The following is a 13,609-nucleotide window of genomic DNA, read 5'->3' as shown; positions in this document are numbered from 1 at the left end:
TCTGTCCCTCTTTCAACTGCGAACAGAGATGTCCATGTGGCCTATACCATCTTCTGGAGCATCGGATATGATCGCGAGAGATCTGCATATTGACAGATGTAGTGTTCCCAGAGTAATTTGGTAATCGGCTTTTCTCTATTCACCCAAAGCATATAACCGGTTCCAGTGTATTTAATCAGGAATACCTGAAATACTCCCATCCAACCCAATTCGCAATTGAGAACCAAGCTATGACAGGTATCAATAGTGGTATTATATATTTGTAATGTTCATCTTGACATATCGGTTTAATAAACGGTATGATCTACAAAACCATGCGTGATATCAATATATATTTATGTTCATCTATAACCTTCTGGACGATGATGTGGGGTCAAGGGATGAGATTGACTTACCTCTGAAGGACAGTAGATATACGATATACCAAGCAAGAATGAAGATATCGATATGACGAACATCAAACTCGAAAATAGGTATAGTGTGAGCGAGGTAAATGGTCCATGAGGAGGTGGGGAGAATTTTTTTTCACCACGTCTACGTTCTTGTGAATTACTTGATGGGTTATCGTCGCCTTGAATTGCGTCCTGAAGGGTTTCTACTATCTCGCTGAGATGATATGTAGGGCTGGTCATTTTCTCACTCTAGATGAACGAACTTCAAGAGAAGATGAATGAGTGAATTAGGAATTGAAATCAACGCAAAGGAAGAAATGTGAAACGTCGTTTGCTCGTACACTAAACAACTTGGAACCTGAAACAAACTCTATTCAGTAATTAGGGTTATTACAAAATAGAATTGTAATCGATTACAAAATCTACCTACTTAACCTCGGTGTCAAATGTTAAAACTGTTTTTTACCCCGCATTTTGAACCCCAAAGATCATTCAATTGAAGAGTACGAGTACTAGACAAAAACAATTGAGACCCCCTTCTACTCACCCATTCTTCGTATCAAACGTCAACACAGTGACCAAGTAGCATCACATAGACCAGATAAGACTTGAAAAGAGTACCGACCACAGTCCGAAAAGGAGATTATCTTCCTCCCTGTCTCTCTCTCTTCACATATATGATAATGGTCCACTCATCAAGCTCAATCTGAGGAAGCCAAGTTGAAAGGAGAGTAGATAGATTTCTTTTTGGTTGGGTTTCAGTTTAGGTCTCGTCCAAGGCTGGACGAGTGGGCGGGGGAAATCTTCCTTTTCTTTGGCCCTCCATCATATCCTATCCAATAGCTAAGAATAGACTGATCTGGCAACATACTCGATTGTATTCCTCATTTGGAAGCACTCATGCCCTCACCTTGTCCGTGTATCTTACTGTATGAATCTGGAGTCGTGAAGTTGGTATTATCAGTATAGATCCAAGAAACATCGCTCACCTCTTCCTCAACATTCGGCCTTTCAAAAATTATCCTCTCGGCTCAGCTCTTCACCAATAAACAATGCCTGTACGATTTCATCTGATACGACGTGGGCAAAATTCCAACCAACATTCATCGAGTAATAGCAATAATGACGATGATCAACCAATTGATTCATCAAGAGTGAAGAGTCGGTTACATGCATTATTTACACCTTCGCACAACAGTAGTACTGAAAATGATCAAGATCAACTTGAAGCTGGCCCTTGCCCTTCCTCACCCGGGCGTTCTTCTCTAGATACACCAGGTGTGGAAATCAACATACACAGTGATCCTCAGCTGAATCAAATAGGTAGTGAAGATGTTATCAGATCAAAGACGTTCCCGTTAGACTCACCTTATGGAACAAGAGAAGGACGGGTAGGAGGGATCGATCAGACTTTCACTATACCTAAAAAGAAAGAAAGGGATGCTATCAAAATTTTAATGGTTACCTGGAATATGGGGGATGCTTTGGTAGGTCTTACTTATAACCCATCAACTATCTCATTATGACTCTCGAGAAACCCACCTTGATTCATGATTTAGATGGGTGCATCATGACTGTCTGGTTACTGATATATCCCCTTTGTATATGCATGTAGCCGAAAGGAGATCTCTCAGTCTTGTTTGGCCAAATCCCACCATATCAATCACAGTCGCCAAATGAACAGATCCCAGAATTACCAGTAGAAAATGGTCATCCGTATCACATAGTCGTGATAGCAGGTCAGGAATGTCCGACACTGAGCGGTGCTCCAAGAGGCCTAGGGGGTGGTCTGGTGAAAGGTGTCACATTGAGGCATAGAAAAGAAAAGGAGAAGGAGAAAGAGAAGGACAAGGACAAGGAAAAAGAGAAGGAGAAGGAGATGGAGAAAGATGACGAGGGCATTACACCGGACGAGAAGAAGCTGACGAAAGCAACGGACATTGAGAAGGCGAAGGAAAAATCAGAACTCAAACCTCCCCGAAACACTCTTGATGTGGACAGAGATGATGCTGGTTCTAGATCGGCTGATTCTAGTGACGAAGAGGAAACGAAAGGTTCATCGGAACAAAGATCTAGAGCAGCTTCCCCCATGACTCCTCATACACCATTCTTACATCGGCATCAACCCGCTGTGGCTCCGAAAGGATGGAGTCAAATGCTTGATGGTGAATCACTTGTATTTGGCCAATAATGGGCTGTGCCTGAAACAATTGCTGATACTCTGGAATAGATTATTTCTGCGGTCCAAATGCGCGAACAAGCGAACCAATTCCATCTTCCTATGACTCTTCTTCACCCGTTCCGAGAGATACACCTTTCTTACCTCATCCGCCACCTTCTGCTCTCCCCGCTCCTCCATCTTTACTTCGTTCGGTATCAGCCCCCATCACGCCTGTTGCATCTCCCATTACCATACCTCCGAGAGTGCCGGCCATGATAACTTCAAATCTTACGACTCTCTCGCCTTCGCCGTTAGTAAGATCGAGGTCATCATTCGACTCCTCGTCATCGTCCTCAGCAGCAGATGGCGATGAATCATTCTTAATGATGCAAGCGGATCACGGAATGCAATCATCGTCTCCAAAAAGGAAAATCGAAAGACCAGAGATCGTCATTCCAAACGAAGAACCGTCGCAGACCAATTCAGGAAATGGAAGCTACGTTCATGTGGTCAAAGAAAGGTTATTGGGCATGTACCTGACTGTATATGTGTATAAAGGGTGTGAACATCTCATACAAGGTAGGTGATCAATGATCAAGCCATGGTTGCGAGCGGCAGCTGACTCTCAAGCTCTGAACGGTATGTAGGAATGGACAAAGATCTAGTGACTGCCGGTCTTGCCGGAGGCAGAGTGGGAAATAAGGGGGGAATGTGAGTGTGCTTCTTCACCTCCAATGACCGCTTGTTCTGACACATTTGATAGTGGCATAAGCCTCAAGCTGGCCGACCACCGATTTCTCTTTGTCAACTCCCATCTTGCAGCTCACACAGGCAGGATGCATGCTCGTTTGTCGAATATCGCCAAGATCAAATCTGAATTACGCCTAGATTGCTTCTTGCCCAAAGACGACCCAAGGGCAGCTGCCGAAGGTGAGCTGGCGAAAGTGCATAGATAACTATATCTGCTAATCTTTGCCATGTAGATATAACGGACCGATATGACACTGTCTTTTGGTGCGGAGACTGTAAGTCGTTCTCCAGCACATCGTCAATTAGATGACACTGACGTTGGTTCAGTGAACTTCCGTATCGAGCTTTCACGATTGCACGCGGATTGGCTCATCGAGCAAAAGAGTAAGCTACATCCTTCTACAGACAGAGATTGCCTGCTGAAACTATATTGCAATGCAGAATACGGTGAACTGCTCATGTGGGATCAACTGAAACTCGCAATGCGAGATCCTAAGATGAACCCGTTCCCTGGCTTTGATGAAGGTCCAATTGATTTCCCATGCACATTCAAATATGATGTGGGTATCTGAATCTCCTCCTTGTTTCAATACGGCCAGGAATGCTGATTGCTCCTCGACCCAGGTGTGGAAGAGCGTTCGAGCGACAAATCGCGATGTACGCAGGACCCTTAAACGTCGGAAGTCATCTGCTTCGGCTGTATCAGTGGACCTGGGAAGCAGCGTCAACGTGTCGAAGGGTTTATCGTATGTTCCTGAAGGCGACGCAATCGAAAAGGTAGATGGAGATGATGACGAAGATGAGTCAAGTCGGATGCCTGATCAATTGAGACGGTCAGACGTAAGTGACGATGATATCACGGAAGGTGATTTCTCCCGACGTTCGTTCGAATCCAGTCGATACACTTCCGGTGCCAATTCAATGGCTGGAACGGATGCCGAAGAAGATTCCGACGATATGCCAATGACACACAAACACCGACCGTTTGATGTTGCTATCAAAGAAAAGACGAGGCATTTCTTAGGATTGGTGAAGATGGATGGGATTCTCACCCCTTCACCCGGCAAAAGAGGAGGTTTGGGTAGAAGGGTCAGTGTGAAAAGGAGAATGTCTATTCGCAAGAGAAACCAAGATGACTATGCTGAATCAAGAAGAACTTCAATGTCAAGTTTTGTTTCTCATCCTGATACAGATCGACCAACAACTCCACTTGAAAATGAAAGAAGGGTATCTACGTCATCGAGGAACGAAAATCCAGTTGAAGATGGTTTCATCGCTTCGACTAGTGATGGTCTGGCGGTACCTGCAAGTAAATCTGAAAGTGGATATTCCTCTTCGCCTCCAAGGGATAAGGATCGTCCGCCACCTTTTACGAGACGCTTGAGTATCATGAAACGAACCATGTCGGGAAGATCGGTGAAGGATGGAATGGGTGAAGACGAGGAAGAGGAAGAAGCAGTAGATGAAGTTGATAGAAGAGAAGGTGTCTATGATACCAGTAAGAAACAGAGAGTGCCAAGCTGGGTAAGTCAACTATCCATTTTAATCACAAATGGTACCCTACCCTCAGTGGTCATTTGTCAATGCTTATTTCCTGTTATTAACCATCAGTGCGATCGAGTACTATGGAAAGCTCATATATTATCGGATCTCGAAGACGACGAAGAACCTATACCACGATCTGTAGATCTTCAACTAGACTCTCATACGCCATTTCATCGCCTTTCCAACGCACTCACCCATTTGAGTGGTCATATCAAGCTCCAAATGGGAAGAACATCGTCCATGGATCCAAGTATGGCCGATCGACTCAATCTACGAATCCGAACTTCTGTTTCTCCAGAGCGAGACCCATCTGGAACCTCGACACCATCGAGATTCGTCGATACATCTGTTGACACATCTCTTCTATCCTCACCATCTGACTCACCTGACTCCTCCCTCATACAACGTGGAGAAGGCTTGATTCCCCTCCCTCGGAGAAGATCATCTCCGTTTCGTCCAAGTACAACTCCGTCCCCATCCTCACCGTCAAAAGCGAGTAAACAACACATCTCAATCACGAGTTCCGCTCCTGCAACGAGATCTCCGTCAAAGCTCGTCCCCTCTTTGTCAATGACAAGATCGGGTTCTGCACCAGGTAATATCAGACCTATATTAAGCAATAGACCTAATTCAGCTTCAGGCGCCATATCATCCTCTTTGACTACTTCAACTAATAAAAGCGGAAGTCGACATGAACCTGAACCCGAATATCGGAATGATACGATCACTTCTGATAATTCTGTATACCCAATGAGCATACTGGATAACACAAAACAAGGCGGCAAACAAAGACCAAGAAGTAATTCCGATTCCATAGGAATTGAGGTAACGAACTCGACATCAGAAAAGAAAAAAGGGAGATCAAGTGATGGTTTGATGGGTAGGCCAATAAATCACAACGAACATTCCAAAATCGAATTCTCGGTACCAACGCCAAATTCAACTTCAATGACTTCAAGCCCTGAAAGGAAAAGCTCTTTGAGGATATTCGATCATGACAAGAGAGTAAGAACGATATCGAATTCAGCTCCTTCTGCCAAGATGAATTCTTCCTTGATTGACTCTACTCATGACCCCGAATATCCTAATCAAGAAGAGTCATCTATACATCGAACAATAACTACTCCACCGACACTGAATCATACGAGTTCGAGTCACAGTAATAACCATGGACCCGGACATGGACATGGAAGAGAAAGGGAAAGTGATAAGAACGCTTTCATGAGATTTTTAAAAGATCTTCCGGGATGGTTACATCGTTCTTCATCAGCCACAAATCCAGATAAACAAGATATCACATTGTCCTATGAAGAAGCGCAAGAGAAGAAATGGAAAAAGGGTGAAGTGAGATGTTTACATTATGGTACTATCGATGACGCTGGGTGAGTTTCTTAATTCTACGGTTTCGACGAAGGACTGCATACAATCACATTTTGAGTAAAACAAGGAGTTCGCTCATCAATTTCTCAATTCACAGGATGAGACAGCTTGAAGGTAGATCGGATCATCGACCAGCTATCTTCGCAGGAGCGGTGTATATATAAAGTCGTTACCGTTACAGTCAGATACAGGTGAATGCAAGGATGCACAGCTCCATAAAACGCGTCGCCAACGTCAGCTTTGTTTAGGAAGTGTTGGTCTTTCGACAAAATAGAACATAGATTAAATAATGATACGTAGAATTGAAATCGATAGACGATTCGTATTTTCTATACATTGATAATGATGATTGATGAATCTAATGAATTCCATTAATACCGTGCACATGCACAATTTCAATATGACAAGATTAGTACTGGCAGCTGTTTGTATTGGACATGAGGCAATGTATCTCATAAACATATTCGTTAAGAGGAAATCATACTACTAGGATCTGTAATTGAAACATAACTATCGTGAAAAGGTCTTTTAAGATATACGTGATTATGGTATGATAAGATATATTGGTCGAAGTATGAGTAGAGGTTGTATAAGGACTAGAGTGATACCGAATAGTAGGATTGAATGACGGTATGGGGTATATCAATGTATGGTATATAATGTATGTTTAAGATAAAAAAGTCAATCAAGAATGTATTTTCGTTATAAGAATCAGTATCAAGCGAGGACCCTAGGAGTTTTGTAATGGTTTTATATCCGTTCGACTTTGGGCGTTGGAGAGTGGGATTATATCATTAAAGATTTTCGTTATTTCTGTTTCAGGATAGTGTTCAGGACTTTTTCGTATACTGTGCTACACAGTGATGATCATGGGTTTTCATCGCTATTACATTATCAATTCTACATTGTCAGCTGCAAGATCTTGACATGTCTAACAAAAACAACGACACTTGACTCACCCTTTGTGTTTTGAATCCTTCGGGCTCATAACCTTCTGCGCCGTAAGCTTCACTTACATCACTCAACATTGGTACTTCTACTGTTATTCCCTTCCCTCTTGTTTTCTTTGATTCGGGAGAACCTTTCAAAGCTTTGATTTCCCTTTCTGTATCTTCATCACCCAATAACATTGCTAACTCCCTACCCTTTTTCAGGGTTAATGTACCTCGTCCATCACCTACTAATCTCTCTACTCTTGACACAGCTTCACTTCTCATATTGGATCGAAGAGGACTAGAGGTTTGAGTTGAAAGATTTAAAGCACGAAGTTTTGATCTTGTCCTTGTCGCTGGAGAATCGTTTATTGAATCTATTTCACCCCCAGGCGAATATGGTACTGGAATATTTTCTTTGTCTGATATTCTGACTTCGGGTTCAGTCCTTGAAGATCCCGTCTTTGCTCTTGAAGGAGTAGACAAAGCTGCGCGAGTACGCTTAGCTGGCGATTCACTTGGATCTTCTCTTACTTCCGCTTGAACCTGGGATCTCACTTTGCTTGTTGTCGCAGTGGCTTTGGTAGCCGGTGCAGATAATATGGGTAAGGGTGAAAGTAAATCACGAGATCTTTTGATTGATTGCGATTGCGATTGGGATTGTGGTTGTGGTTGTAGTTGTGGTTGTAATCGAGGTTGGACCGCAAGAGGTGCAGAAGCAGTTCTCCTAGTTGGGATTAAAGTGGAAGAAGAACGACTATTCTCGTCAGAGAAAACTGTGATGGAAGATTTGGACTTGAACTTGGGGTTGATAGGTTGATTGAGTGTCGTTGTTTGTGATTTCGTTGAATTTGCAATTGTGGTGGTAATCAATCTGGACTTGGTTTTCAAAGCTGAAGAATTTTCCTCAGAGGTTACTGACTTGGTTTTCAAGGGAACATCTTCACTTTGATCATCATACAAATCGAATTTCTTCGATTTGAAATCAGACGACCTATCGGATGATACGGAGGATACAGCTTTGGGCTGTAGTAACGATAATGCTTTTCGTGAGTTTGTACCTGTAGATGATCGTTGGGTTGGTGATTTAGGGATGTTGCCGACTTGTTTGGAGTGTGTAGAAGAGGAGGATGATTGTGATTGTGGTTGGGATTGGGATCGATCAGGCGAATCTGCGTATATGGCGAACAGTGTTCCTTTCTTTTTTGTTACTGGCATTGCTGATGATTTGTTCGTTGAAAGACGTTTTCGTGTTGGGTGTTCCAAGATATCAAGAATAGGTGATGGATGGATATAGCCTCGAAGTAGACACAATGTCGTAGTTGTTTCACTCAAGATCTTTCAAGAGGCTCAGGCTTCGAAGAGGTGTATATGAGCAACAAATCGCTGTCAATCTTGATCTATGATGTATGAAAGAGATTGAATGAGAAAATGGTCAAAAGTATAGATAGATTCATTCAACATCAGCCCTTTTTTCTCCAACAAAGATAATCATCACATCCCAGAGTGACACAAACCACGTGGATGACGTATGGCGAACTGTCTGAAAAAAGAAAAAGTAAACAAACAAGAGGTCACGGGGTGAAACATAAAATCAGGCGCCATCAAAGTGAATAGAAAACACCGCCATATCGCCGTGTGCAACATGATGGTGATGTGGCATTTCACTTTGGATGTATGATAAAGTACCCGTGCGCTCCGTGGTGGGATAAGACGGGGTCTAGAAGATACCGGTGATCCCGGACCGATCAAAGATATCCCGTCTATAACCCGTACTTTATTGTCGGCATCAGCTGTTTTGAGGTGATCTACATAAATATCAACATTGCAAGAGATCTTAGAAAGATTACTTCAAAGGTTCACACATTCGACGCAATACTCAATACTCTCACATCATGACAACTGAAAACAAACGAGTGATTATCGTCACTGGCGCTTCTGCAGGAATCGGAAGAGCAACTTCAATTCATTTATCAGAGACATTCCCTTCGCCCACTCATCCAGAACAACTGGTTTTGATATTGGTAGGAAGAAGAAAAGCTGAATTGGAAGCTACCGGAAGTCTGCTGAGACAAGGTACTATAGTAGAGATAGCTACTGGAGATGCGAGTGATGAAGCATTCGTATCCGGTTTGGAAACAACTATAAAAGAAGCATATGGTAGATTGGATTTAGTCTTCAACGTGAGTACAGATGCTATCTGCACTGATTATACTCTCAAAGAGGACACGCTGGGTCTACATGGGCCGCAATTACTCTCTCCGTATCATGTACAATTACACTGGAAGTGGTCCCCTGTATGAATCTTCGCTGACGTTTCACACAACCGCAGAATGCAGGCATCAACAAGAAATCAGAAGGTCAATTTGAAGATCAAGATATCACTTTGTTCAGAGAAGTGTTGGATGTCAATATCATGGGAGCTGTCCTGGTAAGTCAAGAAGACTCTTGTCGGTTATGGAGATATTCCTACCAAGAACGCTGATGGTATTTCGTGATGAAACAAAAATGACAGTTCACAAAACTCGCTTTCAACATCATGAAAAGTCAGACACCCAAAGGAGGTAGGATAATTAATAACGGCAGTATATCAGCAACTGCGCCCCGACCGAGTGAGCGTCATTTTCATCTTCTGGTCGCCTCAGACACAAAATCGAGATAAAGCATACGGGATTGAGAATAGAAATCGTGAATAATGCTAATTTTCTACCTCTATCAACTTCGCAGACAATACTTCCTATACAATCTCCAAACACGCAATCACAGGTCTAACCCGATCTACTTCATTGGACGGCAGAAAATATGGGATCACATGTTCTCAAATTGACATTGGGAACGCCTCGACAGCAATGGGAAATCACGTACAATCTGGGTCTATACAAGCTGATGGATCAACAAAGATAGAACCTACTATGAGTGCTGATAACGTAGCTAAGACGGTTGCATTTATCGCTTCATTAGGAACAGATGTGGATGTCTTGAGCTTGGAAATCCTGTGAGTAGTCCTGCATCACCCAGATACGACTTGGAAGAAAAAGCGCTGAGAGAGCTGTTCTTATCGCAGTGCATCCGGTATGCCATACGTTGGAAGAGGATAGACGATTTCGCGGTCAGACTACGGACTGCTCGCGTGAGGTGTGGATCTCGAATGGTTCCCGATGTTTTGTGCTGGGATGCGGCGAAGTTCCACACGTAATATGATTAGCCAGTCGAATAGCATGCAGCTTGTTTCACTGATACTAAAGGACCATTAATCTGCGCCGCATTGATAAGAACATTGTGAATGTCGTGCTTAGTATAGCGTTGCTCTTTCCGGACGCAGGCCATAGTCCTCATTCTGAGCGCAAACATTTCTATTCAATGACCGTTAGTAAAATTGTTTTGATTACTTCGGATGGTTATATACATCCCACTTTAGGCGCTCAGCACCTTATCAACTTGGGTGCTTCTTGTTTTGCTAGTCAAGTCAAGCAATAAATCAAGCAACCGTGACCTTTTCGGTCGATTCTCTCCAATCCAGTCGGACTATCTAGTGTTCATCCCGATACAGATGTCAGGGATTTTGCATCCATTCAGCGATTCATCATGCTAGACCTGAAGTGAAAGCTGCAGGTCATCGTCATTCTTTACATGGTAAAGCATAGTCAACGATTGGTCCGAGCCCGCTCACATCACAACTCAAAGACGCACTCTGACTCTAATTCCTAATGCTTGGATGAGGCTTGTGGCCTGCCTTCGGGTGCTCTTACTTACCTGTAAGATCAACTGAGATGAATTATGCATACTAACTGTCTTAACCTGCTTGTTGGTCGACGAGAGAATACGAATCCCGGGTGATGTGCCACTTCTGTCGTCATCGTTGTAACTCCGCCTCCACTTTCACTCCCTTTCTGCCAATCTCCACGTTTGACTCTTTCCCCCATCGCAAATCGTCAACGTACGGTACAAAGGAATCTCATGCATTCTCCATCCTTCCATATTTCATTTCACCCTTTCGATAGACAAGCAAATGTTCAGATCCCTTCTGACTACTTCCACCAGATCACTTAGAATCAACCAATACAGAAACTTCTCTTCCACAGCTATCAAAATGGGTGTTACAGTCGAAGTGAGTTATCATTTTAAGGACTCCATAAATGAGCAGTGGAAACTGATTGAATTATCATCGTTAGTCAATCTCTTCCGGTGACGGAAAGACTTTCCCTAAACCAGGAGACCAAGTTACCATCCACTGTGAGTTTTTCTCCTTCTGGCTTCAAAAGCATTGTCACCTAATTGCACGCAGAGACTGATGGTTTGCTTCGCTTTGATCAGACGTTGGTACCCTTCTTGACGGATCCAAATTCGATTCTTCTCGAGACAGAGGATCACCTTTCGTCTGCCGAATTGGTCAAGGGTGAGTTCAAGTCCATCATTGCTCCTTCCCATCTTCAAATCAAGGAACACCTGCTATTTTGCTGTTACAAAGGAAGCTGGCTGACATCTCATCTTCGCTTATCATATAGCCAAGTCATCAAAGGTTGGGATGAGGGTGTTCCTCAACTCTCCGTTGGTCAAAAAGCCAACTTGATCTGTACTCCAGATTACGGTAAGTCATCATTTCATCCTTTGACTAGTGAATACAATGCTGATATAACACTTGCATTGTTAGCCTACGGTGCTAGAGGTTTCCCTCCCGTCATTCCCGCCAACGCTACCCTCAAATTCGAAGGTGAGTGATTGCTTCCTCTCTGATTCATCCTTTCATCACTTGGGGAGCTGTTAGCTGATATTATCCCAAATGATTCTAGTCGAACTCCTCAAGGTCAACTAAATGTCAGTTGAACAATAAGGAAGATAGAGTTAATTGATTTGAAGTAGAAGAAAGGATAAATTAGATGTGGAAGGAATGAATCGAAGTAACTAAACAGAATAAAAATGATATGTATGATGATGGCGGAAGACTGCATGACATGACCCCGTGTCAGATTCGCAATCTCACGTGAAATACAATATCGGAGCTTAGTCATAGCTTGATATTCCCTCTCATCGGTTAATATCACTTGCCATTTTCCCAATACTCGTATGGAATTCGCCTTTGAAAGTGTGCGATTGCGCTCTGTAAGCTGAGGAATAGGTTCGATTGCATCGCATGACGTGATGCTCATCCTTCATCCTCCTTGAATACCTTTAATTACCCCTGGAACAGCTTACCTCAGTCCATCGAGCCGCGAATCATGTATCGTTCTGTGCGCACACGGTTGCATTGTATCCGTTCTTGCCGTTCGTCATGGTAATTATTCAGAGAGATCACCTCCTTTGTACAATGAAGTGCAGTGTATATATACCTGTGCTCAAGGTGCCCATCTGTTACTTTCTCCTACCATACATCATCTCAGTGGACAATTAAAAAATGGGCGTTACAGTTGAAGTAAGTACATCAATACGTAGTCTGGTATCAACACTCCACGAAGGATACACCAACAATGCCTCGTTTACTGATAGCATATGTGATCTATGGTAGACCATCAGGCCCGGGGACGGTCAGAATTTTCCTGAAAGAGGTCAAACCGTTGTGATCCATTGTGAGTGCTGTATGATGTTACGAATATATCCACAACAAGAACAGACCGTCTTCGTCAACTTCAGTAACATGGACCACGGAAAAGATAAACCTTAAAAACTGACTTGATGACAAACCAATGTTCTTCCTAGATGTTGGAAGCTTGACCAATGGACAGCAGCTCGATTCTTCCGTTGAAAGAGGAAGACCTTTTGAGATCCCGATTGGAGTAGGGTATGTTTTTGTTTTTGTATTCGGTGACCAGCTCTCAAGTCTCAGTACAGAATGCCCCCGCGATCCTTCCTTGATTTAAGGCATCCCAAAATCATGATGCCCGATACGGAAAGAGCCGAACTCGATGCTGATGTACGGTTTCCATTGTATATTCAGCCAAGTCATCAGAGGATGGGTTGAAGGTGTACCTCAACTTTCAATTGGTCAAAAAGCCAGATTAACCATTACCTCAGATTATGGTAAGTCCAATTTCGAAATATGTGCCTCTGAGTACAACAATTCCAGAACCGTTTCCATTCACTCTGATCAGACATGATTGACTCGGTCAGGTTGGATAAATGCTGATACTTTAATGGGATCTTGATCGTTCAATACCATAGGTTACGGCTCAAGTGGCGCTGGAGGTGTTATTCCTCCCAACGCAACTTTGATCTTTGAGGGTAAGTCTACGTTGATCAAGCGATATATCGTCAACATTCAAATGATCGCATTCTGCTCCTCTGCAGGAAATGAAAACGCAACGCATGGAGTTCCGTTATGCGCAGAGCTAATGTCTGAAATTGCAGTCGAGCTTCTTGACATCAAAGATTAAATATGAAAATACATGGAAGATAGTTCGCAGATTACAGGACGAGAGGAAGAGGATAAACTTGGCGTGTACTGTAGTCTGTTG

The 13,609-nt window shown here is 43.1% G+C and overlaps 6 protein-coding genes across 6 annotated transcripts; 4 read left to right on the top strand and 2 right to left on the bottom strand.

Annotated features, from left to right (window-relative positions):
- Positions 1 to 175: 175 nt before the first annotated feature.
- Positions 176 to 632, bottom strand: IL334_003970 (uncharacterized protein; the record flags this gene model as incomplete). The annotated part of the gene is made up of 2 exons (XM_062935693.1): positions 176 to 304; positions 396 to 632. The coding sequence occupies 2 exons, from the start codon at positions 630 to 632 to the stop codon at positions 176 to 178; spliced, it is 366 nt and encodes a 121-aa protein (XP_062791744.1).
- An 812-nt stretch (positions 633 to 1,444) lies between these two features.
- Positions 1,445 to 6,392, top strand: IL334_003969 (uncharacterized protein; the record flags this gene model as incomplete). Its single annotated transcript, XM_062935692.1, has 11 exons — positions 1,445 to 1,879; positions 2,008 to 2,557; positions 2,623 to 3,132; positions 3,201 to 3,264; positions 3,317 to 3,483; positions 3,537 to 3,578; positions 3,631 to 3,687; positions 3,745 to 3,863; positions 3,928 to 4,827; positions 4,915 to 6,230; positions 6,326 to 6,392. The coding sequence occupies 11 exons, from the start codon at positions 1,445 to 1,447 to the stop codon at positions 6,390 to 6,392; spliced, it is 4,227 nt and encodes a 1,408-aa protein (XP_062791743.1).
- A 566-nt stretch (positions 6,393 to 6,958) lies between these two features.
- On the bottom strand, positions 6,959 to 8,378 carry IL334_003968 (uncharacterized protein; the record flags this gene model as incomplete). The annotated part of the gene is made up of 2 exons (XM_062935691.1): positions 6,959 to 7,081; positions 7,188 to 8,378. 2 exons carry the CDS (start codon positions 8,376 to 8,378, stop codon positions 6,959 to 6,961), a joined length of 1,314 nt encoding a protein of 437 aa, XP_062791742.1.
- Positions 8,379 to 9,055: 677 nt separating this feature from the next.
- On the top strand, positions 9,056 to 10,258 carry IL334_003967 (uncharacterized protein; the record flags this gene model as incomplete). Its single annotated transcript, XM_062935690.1, has 5 exons — positions 9,056 to 9,343; positions 9,493 to 9,591; positions 9,676 to 9,772; positions 9,888 to 10,155; positions 10,225 to 10,258. The coding sequence occupies 5 exons, from the start codon at positions 9,056 to 9,058 to the stop codon at positions 10,256 to 10,258; spliced, it is 786 nt and encodes a 261-aa protein (XP_062791741.1).
- Positions 10,259 to 11,169: 911 nt separating this feature from the next.
- Positions 11,170 to 11,973, top strand: IL334_003966 (FK506-binding protein 1; the record flags this gene model as incomplete). Its single annotated transcript, XM_062935689.1, has 6 exons — positions 11,170 to 11,268; positions 11,333 to 11,393; positions 11,475 to 11,556; positions 11,666 to 11,748; positions 11,812 to 11,871; positions 11,951 to 11,973. The coding sequence occupies 6 exons, from the start codon at positions 11,170 to 11,172 to the stop codon at positions 11,971 to 11,973; spliced, it is 408 nt and encodes a 135-aa protein (XP_062791740.1).
- Positions 11,974 to 12,552: 579 nt separating this feature from the next.
- Positions 12,553 to 13,528, top strand: IL334_003965 (uncharacterized protein; the record flags this gene model as incomplete). The annotated part of the gene is made up of 6 exons (XM_062935688.1): positions 12,553 to 12,570; positions 12,664 to 12,724; positions 12,855 to 12,936; positions 13,093 to 13,175; positions 13,317 to 13,376; positions 13,503 to 13,528. The coding sequence occupies 6 exons, from the start codon at positions 12,553 to 12,555 to the stop codon at positions 13,526 to 13,528; spliced, it is 330 nt and encodes a 109-aa protein (XP_062791739.1).
- Between the last annotated feature and the right edge of the window lie 81 nt (positions 13,529 to 13,609).

The sequence above is a fragment of the Kwoniella shivajii genome, chromosome 5, assembly GCF_035658355.1.
Source record: "Kwoniella shivajii chromosome 5, complete sequence".
Taxonomy (NCBI): Eukaryota; Fungi; Basidiomycota; class Tremellomycetes; order Tremellales; family Cryptococcaceae; genus Kwoniella; species Kwoniella shivajii.
Note: the sequence above shows the minus strand (reverse complement) of the source record. Positions and strands in the feature narration are given on the sequence as shown.